The sequence below is a fragment of the Pterocles gutturalis genome, unplaced genomic scaffold, assembly GCF_000699245.1.
Source record: "Pterocles gutturalis isolate BGI_N339 unplaced genomic scaffold, ASM69924v1 scaffold45889, whole genome shotgun sequence".
In the NCBI taxonomy this organism is placed as follows: Eukaryota; Metazoa; Chordata; class Aves; order Pterocliformes; family Pteroclidae; genus Pterocles; species Pterocles gutturalis.
In genome coordinates this window covers 71,244-84,886 of record NW_010137783.1, presented here as the reverse complement: position 1 = coordinate 84,886, position 13,643 = coordinate 71,244, and the positions used below count along the sequence as shown (strand labels likewise).

General features: G+C 44.4%; 1 protein-coding gene across 1 annotated transcript in view; it reads right to left on the bottom strand.

Annotated features, from left to right (window-relative positions):
• Window positions 1–13,643, bottom strand: part of LOC104468520 (hephaestin-like protein 1) — a 31,900-nt gene that overhangs the window by 6,988 nt on the left and 11,269 nt on the right. Inside the window, exons 4-14 of the mRNA XM_010082695.1 lie at window positions 12,272–12,451; window positions 11,024–11,278; window positions 9,804–9,972; window positions 8,947–9,086; window positions 8,646–8,777; window positions 5,925–6,136; window positions 5,311–5,461; window positions 3,992–4,204; window positions 2,917–3,130; window positions 1,109–1,248; window positions 249–389 (exon numbers count right to left, since the gene is read on the bottom strand). Of these exons, the coding sequence (XP_010080997.1) occupies window positions 249–389; window positions 1,109–1,248; window positions 2,917–3,130; window positions 3,992–4,204; window positions 5,311–5,461; window positions 5,925–6,136; window positions 8,646–8,777; window positions 8,947–9,086; window positions 9,804–9,972; window positions 11,024–11,278; window positions 12,272–12,395 (1,891 nt within the window). The 5' untranslated portion in view covers window positions 12,396–12,451. The remainder of the gene's footprint in view (window positions 1–248; window positions 390–1,108; window positions 1,249–2,916; window positions 3,131–3,991; window positions 4,205–5,310; window positions 5,462–5,924; window positions 6,137–8,645; window positions 8,778–8,946; window positions 9,087–9,803; window positions 9,973–11,023; window positions 11,279–12,271; window positions 12,452–13,643) is intronic.

The window sequence follows — 13,643 nt, the reverse complement described above, 5'->3', positions numbered from 1 at the left end:
TCCTGCTTCTATCCCTGATAGAACAAAGGTTCATTCTCTGCCCAGGCATGCTCACTTGATCAAGAACCTACATGTATAACAACAGAGAATCGTATCTGAATAAACGCTGAGTGTATTATGTCTGGAAGAACGTATAGTTATGTGTAAGCTTGAAAGAGGGATTATCATTCCTGTATTAAAATGCTTTTATATATCACCTTTGTAGCTCAAATAAAAATAAAAAAAAAAAAAAAAAAGAACCACCTTACCAGGGAGGGTAATTGGTGTTTCAGATTGTTCTTCACAACCCACTTCTTCTATACCATGTGCGCTTACTGAGTAAGGCCTGCTGGCTTTGTTCTTAAATACGATCAGTACAGAGTCACCAACCTCGGCATGGAGTAACGGCCCTAAATCAAAACAGGAGACCCCGCTGGTTAATGCTGCTTTTCTGAATTTTGACAGACTTTCAGTAGCTTGGCCTAGGAAAGGACCCATGGTCTTTCTGAAAACCCTCAGGCTTTTCTGTTCTTTCAGCAAAGACATTGAAATAGGTCTGTTATCTCAGCTGTCGAAAAGCCCCATATATAAATAATCTGTTTTCTTTTCAGCCAATGAGAAGAACTGTTCACTCTGGAGACAGGTCTTTGGACATCTTGTTTTTAAGGAAAACTTCTGTGGATAGTTTTTGTATCTCTCAAAATGTTACTTTTTAAACTGGTAACATGTTTTTTTTAGCTTTTTTTTTTTTTTTTTTTTTTTTTTTTTAGTTTTGCATTGCGAGCAAGGAGAATCCTAGAGAGCATTGACTACTTTATGGCCAGTTGTTGCCCACTTCTCATCCCATAAAAAACATGAGCTGATGGTTATTTTATGGCACGCGCACCATTTTGTCTTTCCCAATTTCAGATACAAATCCAGCCCCTTAACATTGACTTAATCTGCCTACAAGAGCCTCCACCATGTTAAAGGCTCTGATGTTAAGGTGAATCCTGGAATTGCCATTTTGAATCCTCCCTGTTAGTACTCCTTAAGAAACTCCTTATTCCATCTTTACAAAACTGTGAAAATCCTTTGGTTTTGGAAAGCAATCCTCTCACTTATCAGGTGAGCTGTGAGAGATACTTGCCCAGGATTTCCAAGTGTTCCTCCTCCTCCGTCCTCACTTTGCGCTGTGTGAAGTTGCTATTTGTGTACTCCCTGTAAACCACTTTCTTATATTTTGAACCGATCAGATCTTCTGCTTGGCTCAGGAAAATATGCCCGTAGCTGCAGAATAAAAAGGCAAAATATAAAAGCTCTGAATCTTACATGTCTAAAGGCTAGCAACTGTTGTGTTATTCACAATAGATGTGATAAGAATATACGTCTCGGTGCAACGCTCTGATTGATGTGCAGCCCTGCGTGCTGCAAGAGATTTTAGACAGTGAGTAACAGCAGTGATAATCCTCACTCAATGCACACTCTCTTCAAACAGGCAAAGCTGGGGATGTGTTGCACTCACCACAGACTTTTGGGAACTCAAATCCTTCACCAGAGCTGCCAGAGCAGAGATGAAGTTGAAGCTAAGGGTGGGTTTGGCCACTCTCCCCAGCTGCCTCCTCTGCTCCAATAAAAGATACCGCCCGTCCCTGCAAACCTCAGTCCTCTTATCACAATGGCTGCTTTCACTTGACTGATTAGTCAGCCACGGAAAGATGATAACCAAAACCTACCCTTGCAACAGCAAATGCCATCGTCTGAGACATGAGGGGGCTGCTTGATTTCCCCAGCCAGCACCCCCATCACCCAGAGCAGGGCTGCTGCGTCCTGCGCAGGGCTGGATGCTTTCCCAGCATGAAGATAAAGTGAGAAATTACTTTTTCCCTTTTGCACCTGGCGGAGGATGCTTTTTTGCGCCCTGCAGGCTTGTGCAGCCACCCGCAGAGGGTTGTTGCTGCTTGGGCAGGCTGCCGTGCCAACAGAGGCCACCCGCCGCCCGCTGTGGAGGAGAGCCCTCACCCTCTGCCGGGAGCAGCTCTGATTCCTGGCAGCTCCTCGCTAAGGTGCCCCTGGCAGGGGAGTTGTGAGGCTGGCTCACAACATGCTAAATAAAAGCAAAAAAACTGCCCTAGGGATACTGCTTACTGTAGTAATATACTGCGTGTGTAACAGCAGTCTTTTGACAACACTGCAGTTAATATTTTCTTTAAACACATTTCCTCATCGCCTGCGATTCCTCAGGTATATTTCCTACTGCCTCCACCATACTCTTCCTCTTTACAGTGCAGTTTCCCAGCCACTTTTTCTAAGGTTTGTTTTTGAAATTTGTTCTTTGTTCCTTTTTCTTTTCACCAAAGTGGTCTCAGAGACCTCCCTATGCAGTATGATCTCGAAGGTGCATCTTCTGCGTGTGCTTTTTATTCCTTAGCACAGTGCAGTGCAGACATGATTCACCTGCTGCAGTTGCTGTGTTCTGACTTTTCCAGGGGGGGCAGGGGCTACTACGCTGCAGTGAAGCAGGCTCAGCACCCCCTTAATACATCTGCACTGCTTGAACGGGCTCACATCTGGGACAGGTACCTGGGTTTCTTCTCCACAAAAACCAGAGCACTGGGATGGGAAGACTGGGGAGAGTGAGGAAGGGAGAGGAGGGGGCTGAGGGCATCAAAATAGAGTTGAGCCAGGGCTGAAGTGCACACACAGATTTAGGGACTTTGAAGCCTTCTTAGGTTCAACAGCATTACGAGGCACTCTGAGACGAAAACATTTGAATGTGGTGACTATGAATTAGCCTAGTCTGAGAGGCTGTCACTTTATAAATACATTTTCTCTGTTTTTGTTTGGCAAAGAGCACCTCCTAACAAGTACAAGGCTGTCTTCCTGAAAGGATGCTTCCAAGTTCCCCCTCCACCATGAGCGTGCCCCACTTCCACAAGCCTTTTTTGCTTTGGATACCTTTCCTCATTGCTGCTGACGTTGTAAATCTTTGGTTCCGAGCTCTTATTTGAGGCATAGTCCCACTCCACCTCCTCTGCGGCGATGTAGTAGATCCTCATGGCTCTGTGCTGCTGCCGGGCTCGGGTGGTATTACGGCAGCTGCTGACCTCGTAGAGATGTTTCATCCCACCAACAAAATGGTCAAAAGTCCTGCAAACCACTTTGAATGTGCCTGGAAAGGAAAATTCATGAGATTTAAGCAATTTTTAAAACTCTAAAAAGCATCTTGGCAAATTAGGTCCTGTGCCCTATACATCTCTGATCTGTCCTGAAACAAACCTAGTCCATGAGGCAGTATGGAAAGCCAAGCGAAGGGATGCTTGTATCACCCACAGCCTGCTGGCTTTGAAAAATTAAGGAGAGTGAAGGGGAGACTAGTTGATAAAATGGATGTGCACCAGTCATCCCCTTTAGTCACCATATGCTCTGTGCTCCCAAGATGTAAGAGGATGGGGTTTCAGGTAAACATTCACACACTCAAGAGTAAACATGAACATAAGACACTGCACGGTTGTAGGCTGTAACTCCTACATTACAGCAGGTTCTTCAACTAAAAGCCAAATGTGAATGCAGACACAAAGGGAGATCTGCAAGTCAGCTAGTAACTTTTTGCTCCATTGGAAACACTAACCTGCTCCATCTTTGCTCAAAAATCTCCATAAATTACTTTTAACTATTTGAGCCAGATTAGTTTAGCCAATGATACTAACTATCTACATAGCAGTCAATTTTATCTTTGCTAAAAAAGCCCGTTTTGAGAGTTATGCAAATTCTGTGAACATCTCGTTAGCTATCTGTCTGCCTGCTTCTCTGCCTATCCCAAGGCCATCAAAGCCTCTGCTCTTTGGTGCACGTACATATTTGGTTTACAGCACCTTGCTAGGAAAGCAGCCCAGCCTGAATTCTCAGCTCCACCAGTTTCCCACAGTCCCCACGCTTTCAGGCTCCCCTGTGCAGAGCGTCTCACCCACGGTTATTTTGGCTGCCTGATTTCTGCACGTGCCGCACCACCAGGATAAGCTCATGAACGTACCCACGCGGTCTGGCTGCATCAGCGCTGTCCCCGATAAATGAGGAAACAAGGCCAGCCCGTCCCTCGTCGTCCCTCTCAGGTCGATGGTGTTGCCTTGAAAATGAACTCCGTGCATGTCATAGTGACTGCCCAGCCCGATGAGGTGCCAGGAGACCTTGTCGTCCTTGCACATGGCCAGGCCTGGCAGGTTACCAAACAAGTAGCCGTTGACAGCTGGAGGAGAAGGAAGAAGCCTGGTTGGCAGCAGGTTGATGGAAACTCATCACAGAGCCTCCTATCACCTCCCCAGCAAGAGACTTGCGACTCAGCAAATCGTGGTGTTAGTTAAAGGGGCATTTTGTGAAGCAAAGGCAGCACTGGATGACACCAAATTAATGCCTAAATGCTATTCTGATAGACTCTGAGCTTCTACCTTTCTTTTTAGCCTGCAAAATCTTGTAATAACCTTCTGCAGTGATTTATCACTTCTCCTTGGAGCTTTTGAGGGTGCCTCACAGACAGCAGTTAAATGTATAAATTAGAGAACTCCTTTCAACCTGGAGAATGTATAACCAGCTCATTAAGGCTACGGAGTGGGCCATGAAGGAGCCAAGTTGTAAGTTCAGTTCTGTTGGAGCCTTTTTATGTGATTTTGACCTTTGATTTCTAGTTTCTCTTTCTTTCACAAGAGTGTTATGGGGCTAAACTCCCTAATCCTCAAATGCTCTCTGTGGTCACTGGGTGAAAGATATTACGGCAGAACAAAACTTTAGTATGAGATACCACCTCATAATGGTAGAATAAAATAGATGGATCCAGAAAGCCCCAAGGTACTCTAACAATATAAATCCTCAGTGCTCTTCAGAGGCTATGTGATTGGCTGAAATCTGTCAAGTCAGGAATAACTTGGAGGAGCTCCACGCTGAAGTCAGATACTCACAGCCAGAGGTGATGTTTTAAAATATTATTGGCTATTCCCCTAGTCGTTGCCTCTCCTCTGCCAGAGGTGGTCCTTGCCCAAGTGGGAGCTGGCAGAGTAGAGTGGGTGGATCTTCATTGTCTGAATCAGTGCCAAGGCCAGCAGTGAACATCAGCCTTTTCTGCAGTTGGTGCCTGACTCTGGCATTATGCCTTTTTATAGACCCACATGGTGTATCTGAAAGCTACACTCTGTTCCCTTTCTCCAGGTGTAGTTGGTATGTGGATGAATTCATTGCTAATGTGACCGAGGTTTCTACATGCACTCCAGGGCACTGCAGTCAGCTATGAACGATGATAAAATCTGCCAACTCATCTTCCTAATAGAAGGGTATCATTAACAGATATTAGATATTTCATACCATGCATTTTGTTGGATTCCTTGAAAGCTGCATCATTTTCATCTACTTTTGAAGGGTCTCCAGTAAATGCTTCAATATTCTTGTTCAGATACCAGCTGTCATTCTCATCGAAGATTGAAAAGAGGAGGTAAAATTCTCTGTCTATTCCTTTCTGTAGCCAAGAAGGAACCCAAGACATTAAAAACAAAGTCCGTGCAGAATTACCCAAGTAAAAAAATTTTTTTTTTTATGCAAAGCTTTCTTTCCCCCCAAAATTGCAGCTGCCTTCTTACTATGTCCTTGTAGAGACAGGGATGGGCACTCTTCCATGAGCCAGAAGGGTAAATAAAGTGACCATAGCTTGCTTAGGGTGGAAAGATGCATTCATTGCTAATAAGTGCATGGAAAAGATGGAAAACCTAGGGATGAGCCAGAATACTGGGGAATGCCAGTTTCATCTTCCTAACCATCCCCTTAGGTCGGCTTTAACCCTAAGGAATGACATTAGTTTAGTGTCTTAAAACTGAGCTGGGAAGTGGGCAAACTGGCCCATTTGGGGTCCCCCCCCCCCCCCCCCCCCTCTACTGCACCACTCTGCTGGCTGTTAGGTACAGGCAGATGTCCACATTGGGCACCTGTGTCCCGTCGTGATTCAGCGTGTTCTTCCGACAGACCAGCAAAGGCCCCACGAGGCCGGAGTTTGTGTCTTTGACAGCATCGGTGGCTGAGTAGTATAGATAGGTCAGGCATGGGGGGTCATTCTCTGCTGGACCTCCATTTTCAGGCACCCTCCATTTGTATGTGAAGGTTTCACCAGGCTTAACATGGGCTCCTGGCTTCAGATAGCCTGCAGGGAGACAATTGAGAAGCACCAAGGTTACAGGAAGGCTTTATTTTCTTGAATATGAGCGTTACCTGGGAGTCAGACATAGCTGCTGATTTCTGTGGACAAGCTCTCCCTTGCAGCCACAGCTCAAGCACCATCCCATCATCTGGGCACTTATGCCATGGAGACATCTCAGCGCAGTCCTGTGCCATGGGGACAACCAAGCCCATTCCCTGCAGAACAAGTTTAGCTGCTTCACCCAGACACCATCTGATGCCATCTGGATTATCTGGATTCAATCAGATAAGGCATGCAGAGCTCATCGTGGTGATTAACTGGCTTCCTCTAATGTTTGTAGCTTACCTGCCCTATCCTGAGATTCATCTGCGGCACAAACACAAGCTCTGGCTTTTCATTAAGCACCAACAAAGCAATAACATCAGCAAGCGGAGCTGCGACTGTGGCTGTTCAGAAATTCGAAACAAATCTGATCCTGTTAATTGTTTTCTTTTGATTTTGTAGCAATGCACGGGAACCTCTGGCAGAATCTCCAGAGGGTGGTTGCTGCTACTGTTTCTAGAAGCTACTTTTAAAGGATTTGGGCCATTGTCTGCTGCTGTGCTCAGGGTGGATGTATCACCACTTGTGTAATTTAGCCACTGTAAAGGAGTGTTGGCATCCACTCAGAGACAACTTACAAAAAGGACTTGAAAGGAGAGTTGGGCAAAGGGGTCAGCCCTTCACCTTTTTCAGAAAAAAAAAAAAAAAAAAAGGTGCTAAGTAACCTTTTTCGTCTTTGCTATGAGGAAGATCAAACCAGAAATTTTGTTTAATGCTTAGGCACCCATTGGCTGGATTTTCTCAGCACAGTCAGATGTGTCTGGGAACAGCAGACTGCACTGATCTGACACTCCTCTCTAATACTCCAAGCGAATCCTCTGTAGGTAGGTTTATGTACAGTATTTTCACATGAAAAAGCTTCACTCAGACAATACACAGCCTTTGAAAAGCCATTTACCTGAAACCTCCAGCCCCTGTAGGGGCTGTCCCTGTATACACTTGTAGGTAGAGATGATGCAAATCCAAAACCCAAGGGCTACAGGGAGAGAAGGAGCAGAAAGATTGTTAGGAAGAGATGAATCTAGAGTCAGGTTCTTCTCCAAAGACCCAGAGGTGTACAGCACACACTGCTTCTGAACTGTAGGATTTGCTTTGATTTTGCTCCGCACCGAAGGGTGCAATGCCAGTGGACACTATTACCAGGGAGTGTTAAATGAAAGCACAACAGGACTGCAAGCAGAGGGAAGCTGCACTTCCAGGAGGGACTACGTCTGATACGGGTGGCATTAGGATGTGTGCAGGTGAGTTCAAGGCTGAACTCAAGCCAGTTGTTTCAGGGTACAGTGGGGCCTGCTGACAAATTTGTTGTGTCGCCAGGTCACCAATTAGAGACATCAGAGTTTAATAAAGCCTTTTGTATTTATTTTATTGTATGATGTCATGAGTTTTATATGTTGACCTAATTCTCTGTGTACAGTTCTCAAAAGAGGGATTATGTCCCATGAGTTTCATTCTGATGTGTTATAGTGGAAGCAAAGCAATTTCAACAACAAGAAACCTACCTTTCTTCACAATGGTGCAAATGCAGCAAAAACTTTCAGAGTACTCAGTATTATCTCTGTAGACACTATGGATGGGATTCAGCCCTCCTTGCTTGAGCCCTCTAAAGCTTAGTCCCTAACCCAAACTCTAAGCTTCTTCTGTAGTGAATGGAGACAGAAAGACATCTCCAGAGGGTGACCTACTGTCTCCTAAAACAGGTGTTCAAAGTAAATGGGACTTCTCAGCCTCTGAAGGGGTTTTTTCTTGTCACTGACTGAAAAAGATGCCTACTAATTAAACATGACATTTAACATTTAATGGTTCAACTTAAGTGATAAGGATCCTGTCCTTGCACAAAATGAGAGGAAGCCTTTGGTAAGTGCTCCATTTCAGCGTTTACATATTTATGAGGAATAATAAGGATCATCACTGCTTCACATTCCAGATCATTCAGATAAAAGATGCCTCCAACACTGACTACCCTGAAGCAAGCGAAGCAAGGGCAGTGTGTGAGCTGGATTAGAGAATCAGGAGTGAAGCAACCCACACCATGTGGATAGCTATATCCAAAGGCTCAGCAGGGGCATCGTGCCAGATCCTGAACTTCATAATTCTGGAGCATGTCCAGAGGAGATGCACTACCTGCAGTTGAGTGATATTAGATTAGAACTAATATAAATTGGATTGTGCTTGTGACTTTTGCTCAACATGAACCTCAGCTAGCTTTAGACTCCTTGTCTGGCACATGTCCAAGGGGACGAACCAGCACAGTGGCAGTCTGGGGAGCCCCATGGGTTGTGACATGTAGGGTAGATACAAACTAATCAAATCATCCCTTCTGTGCTTTAGCATTCACAAAAAGGGCAAACCTGCAGAGCAACAGAAGGTACTCTGGATGTGATGATACAGCAGTATAGTCAAAACTTACCATCTAAGTAGGGAGCACCTTCCGACAGCTTGCTGAAGCTTACGCCGTGGGCCATAATGCTATAGCTCCTTTTGGCTTTGTTGGCAAAAGTAACTAGCACAGTATCTCCCACTTCAGCTTTTATAACGGGGCCTTAAAAAAGAGAGTGAGGGAAGGCGTTAGAAGGACTGTCCTCTAACATATTTTCATCTAAACAAGAGAGGGCCAACTGGTAGCTGCATGCACAAAATTCCCCTCTGGATCCAAGTGGATCTGCCTTCAAACCCGATAGAATGACAGGAGGGGAAAATATTCACTGTACCAAGTATTCCCAGGTGCTTCATGTCCTCTGACCGAGTCTTCTTCTTACTGAACGTTGCGTCAGTATATTCCACATAGCGAACTTTCCAGTACTGCCCTCCTATTCTGTTAGTCCCTTGTGTGAAATATATTGCAGATTCACTGTGGAATCAATAAATCAGACTGGTTAAATAACTGGAGGTTCAGGCAGAACCCTTCATTTCAGACAAAGTTGTTACTCCAGACACAGGAGAAGTGACTCCCCAAGTTACTTTTTTGCATACAGTTTTCTAGCAGACAAAGGGAGATATTACTGGTCTAAACTAGTCACAAATTAGTTAACAAATGGGCATTTATTGTGCATTAGGCTTTCATGTGTTTAAACCCAATTTATTTAGGGAGACATCTATGTGAACTTTTAACTACCTTAGGGCAGGACTTATGCCATTACCGGTGCACAAGGTGCCTCTAATCCTCATCAACTTTCCTGCGAGATACTGTAATACAATTCATCTTCATTATCAATAACAGGGGGAAAAACTCGATGGTTATGGCACCTCTGAGGTACACTGGTTGGAACTGCAAAAGCTGCCTGAGGAGTCTCAACACAGAGTCATTAACTTTGCTGAACTTTGCATACCTCACCAGGGCTCACTTTCTCCGTGGACTTAATGGAGCAAGATAAGTGCTTCCACAAGGCAACTCCGAGCATCGCAGTTACGAATCTAACTTCCCAGCAAGGTTGTTTAAATCCATTCCTCCCTGCTCCTTTCAATTAAAATTAATAACAGTGCAGGACCCAGCCCTGATGAATCACTGGGGAAGTCTCACCCAGACTCCCAAAATTAGAGCACAGCAGGAGATGCCAAGAAAGCTTACCTGCCAGTGGCATTTAAACCCTGCCCAGTGAATTTATCATAACCGTCAGGTCCATAATTCCAGAGCTCTTCTTCAGCAGCGATATAATATATTCTTTTGTGACTGAGTGGTGAAGGCCGAGACAGGTTTTTTTGACAGATCTGAACATCGTACAGTGCCTCCATGCCACCTGGGAGGAGAAAGAGTCTGGAGACAATCTGTGGCCAGCTGCATAGTCAGCAAGCTTGGATACAAGTGCACATTCAAAACTCTCTAGGAGCTATGTGGATTGGAAACAATTACTAGGGTAAATTTTTATTTTTAAAGACTTCCTCTGCGTACACTGGGCCAGACATTATCACCTTTCTCTTGCAAGGCGGTACATCACCCCACAGGTGAAACCCACTGCTATCAATGACACTCTTCAGTAGGCTTCTTTATTTAAGTCCTCAATCTGGGTAAGGGTGGCAGGATGAATTTGGGGGTAAGAGTGCCTCCTGAAGTGTACAAAAAGGCATCAGCTCCCCTTGACTTTCATTAAAACAGAGAGGCTGGTTATTGCAACACTAAAGATATTTGTTGCTTGCCAGAATCAAGTCTGTTTTGTGCAATGCAAATCTCACTGAAACCAATGTGCAAGTTCTTAAAAGTACAAATTCTCACAGATTGTGACCATCTCTAATATGATAACTACACATTTCCTGCTGCCATAAGACCTAGTTTGTGATACATCCTTTTGGGCTCACACATCACACAAATTTCACAACATCACCTTCAAATTTCTTCATGTAAAGGTTTATGCGAACACTGACAGTTTTCATTTGATTTCTGAAAAGGAAAAGCTATGAAGTGTTCAGCTGGCATGGTTCTTCTTGAAGTGTAAGCACTTATCTACAACCAAAAAGTGATGATGAAGGCTCCTCTCATTGCTCATCAAAATCTCCATTTTACATAAACAGTGGGGTGTCAGCGCAGGGTCTAGCAAGCCTTCCTCGCATGAATTACACAGCTAAGTTATTCGTACTAGCTGAAGATTTGGCCCAACACACATAATTTCCACTGGTGATTAAACTCATATTCATGATATTTATCTGGTGAAGTAGTTCCAAAGGGTTCAGTTAATCACATAAAACTGTAAAATCCTGCTTCCCCTGGAAACATCTCTCAGTTTTGTTTTCCAAGCAAAACAGAGGCTGGAACTTCTGTATGTGAAAGGTTCAGGGAGATTTATAGCACCATACCTCGTAAGTGCTCATTAACCTGGCATGTTATCAGCCACCTCCCGGGGTTCCCCGGGGTCATCTCTGCTGTGATGAACGTTGCTGGGAACAGACCGACGACATCTGCCCTCTGGTCTCTGTTCGTGAACGTGTGACCGTAGAAATACGCGGCGTGGATATCTATCTCGCTTCCCATGCCAAACAAGTGCCAGGACATGGAAGTGTCAGCACACATCTCCAAGCCGGGGAGATTGCCATAAATATAACCGTTAATAGCTAAAAACAAAAGTATGAGACTTTATGAGAGGTGAAAGAGAAGTGCCAAGTGCCTCTGACCCGTTTCTAAGGATGATCCTTTCCTGGCCCAGAAAAGAAACTGTCTGAATATCTGTGCTGAATAAGGCCCTCACAGGCTCCTTGATGAAGAAAAAGATTTTTGAATAGCTAGCTTACAGCTCTGGATGATCAAATGGCCCAAATTCTCTGTCTGGGTCTGCAAAAAGCTTCCTGGGTTGTATCAAGGTGTTGCAAAGGCCAAGTCATCACCAAGAATGCCTGATAATGATGTTAACCTGTTCTGCAGCTAGTTAGCACGTCTGAAACCTATTCCCTCTCATTCTGAGTCATAAATATACCATTATGTGCCAGTCTTAAGCAATTTAGATTTGAAAATTATATCAGTCAAATCAGTCTAGTCAGCTTTCTCTTCCTCAGCTTCCACATCTGACATTAGGAGAATGAGATTCATTTTCTGCAAAATTTTTCAGCTCCTAGGCTGCATGGAACAATCAAAACACAGAGAAATATCTGGATTTAGCTTCTTACACTAGATCTCCAAATGACACAAAGTATTACTGGCCAATGGATCTCTGAAGGGCAGGAGTGGTTGTAGCAGCCAGCCCACCATCCACAAAACCCTTTGAGAAATGCTGGACTCTTCCAGTACACACATCTCAAAGTGCTCTGGAGCCTCCTGTTCTCTTTTCACAGCTGGTCAAACAGTCACCAAATGGCTTAAATCTGTTGCCTAAGATAAAATGCTAAACAAATGTCAGAGCTGGCTATGAAAGACAAATCTCTTTTCTGCAAACCAGAGTGTTGTGCTGTATTTTGGGAGAGGCTTTTTACCAGCACAGTGCTTCAATATCCTGACCAATTTGATGCTGACACAGATAAAGGACAGATATCACAAGGGACAGAAACTCCTATTGAAATGAAAAGAGCCTGGTCACTTCTGTAGGTCACCATTTGCTCAAGAGTTCTGCTCACCATGCATTCGATTGCTGGTCTGGAAACCTTCATCCTCTTTGTCAACTGTGGCTGGTTCTAAGCAGAAGGTGTTTATGTTCTCATCGAGGTACCAGCTGAAGTTTTCATCTACAATGCTAAACATCAGGGCAAAAGCGTTAGCAGCACCAGTCCCTTCTATTGAGGTCTCATCTGCAGTTCCTAAATTGCAAACGAAAAGGAAAGTGCTAAAAAAAGCCTTGGAGGGGATTGAATTTAAAAGTGACAATAACTTTGGAGCATTTGAGGAAAGATGGTGCTCCGCCCATAATCTATAGGGCAGAATGAATCTCAGCTAAGTTTGCTCTTCTAAGACATCTTGACACACCCACCCCGCAGCGTTTGAAGAGAGGAGTGCCTCCAGAAGGCGGCTCATCTCATCTAAATCAAGCTGATGTTTCAGGATGTCTTTGATTTGACATAAGCACAAGTAGCTGCCAATATCTGTGGCCCCATTTTCCCCATATTTCGCCCGCTGCACTCAACCTTGCTCTTTGATCAGTATTAGAATCTATGTACCTGCAGAGTGAGCCAGGTCAGGGACCTGATCCAGCCACAGACCAGTGACATATTTGCCAAGAATCAAGGAGAGGCAAGCGGTTGCCTGCGTTTTTGTTGCGTTGAAGCAACTGGTGAACCATACCCTCAGAAAGACCGTCTAAATGTGTCTCATTCTCCACAGACCAACGAGGAAGCCTTGACAATTATCTAGGTCTAGATACTTAAATTTTAAAAAGCTGAAGGCAGGATGAACATAATCTATTCAGGCTAAGTTCAGTATCATTATCTGAGTGACCATTTAGGGAACAACCTGAGACTATAGGAGTGGCAATAATGAGTAGTCTGTTATTACTGTTGGCAGGTTTAGAATTCATCTAATTGTCCAGTTTACTTCTGAACTTGTGAAAACTTTTTTCTTCTCCTGTCTGCAACAGGAGGGAGCTCCAGAGCCTTGGTGTCAGTCCTGTGAGGAGCCACCCACCACCGTTGGACAGAAGACTACAGCAGTAGCAGATATCCACCTTGATGAATTCAAGATTGAACATGTATATATAACTGGGCCTTTCAGGCTAGGATTTTTTTGCATGTGCTATCTCCTAACTTCATGTATTATCCCATAGTTCTCAGCTCACTTCCACATATTCAGGCAGTTCTGCAGGTTTCCAAGGCTTCCCAGGAGAAAAAAAGTCCAAGACATTTTAATTGTGTGAGTTAAGCTGGAGACCAAGCCTGTCCTTTCCACGTGGAAGTCTTTCTCTTCTTCATATATAAAACCTGCTTCGCTTATAAGTTCTGTATATAAAATCAGGGCTGGTTTTGTACTGTGGGAGGTGCTGGGAAGAGGTGGCAGAGT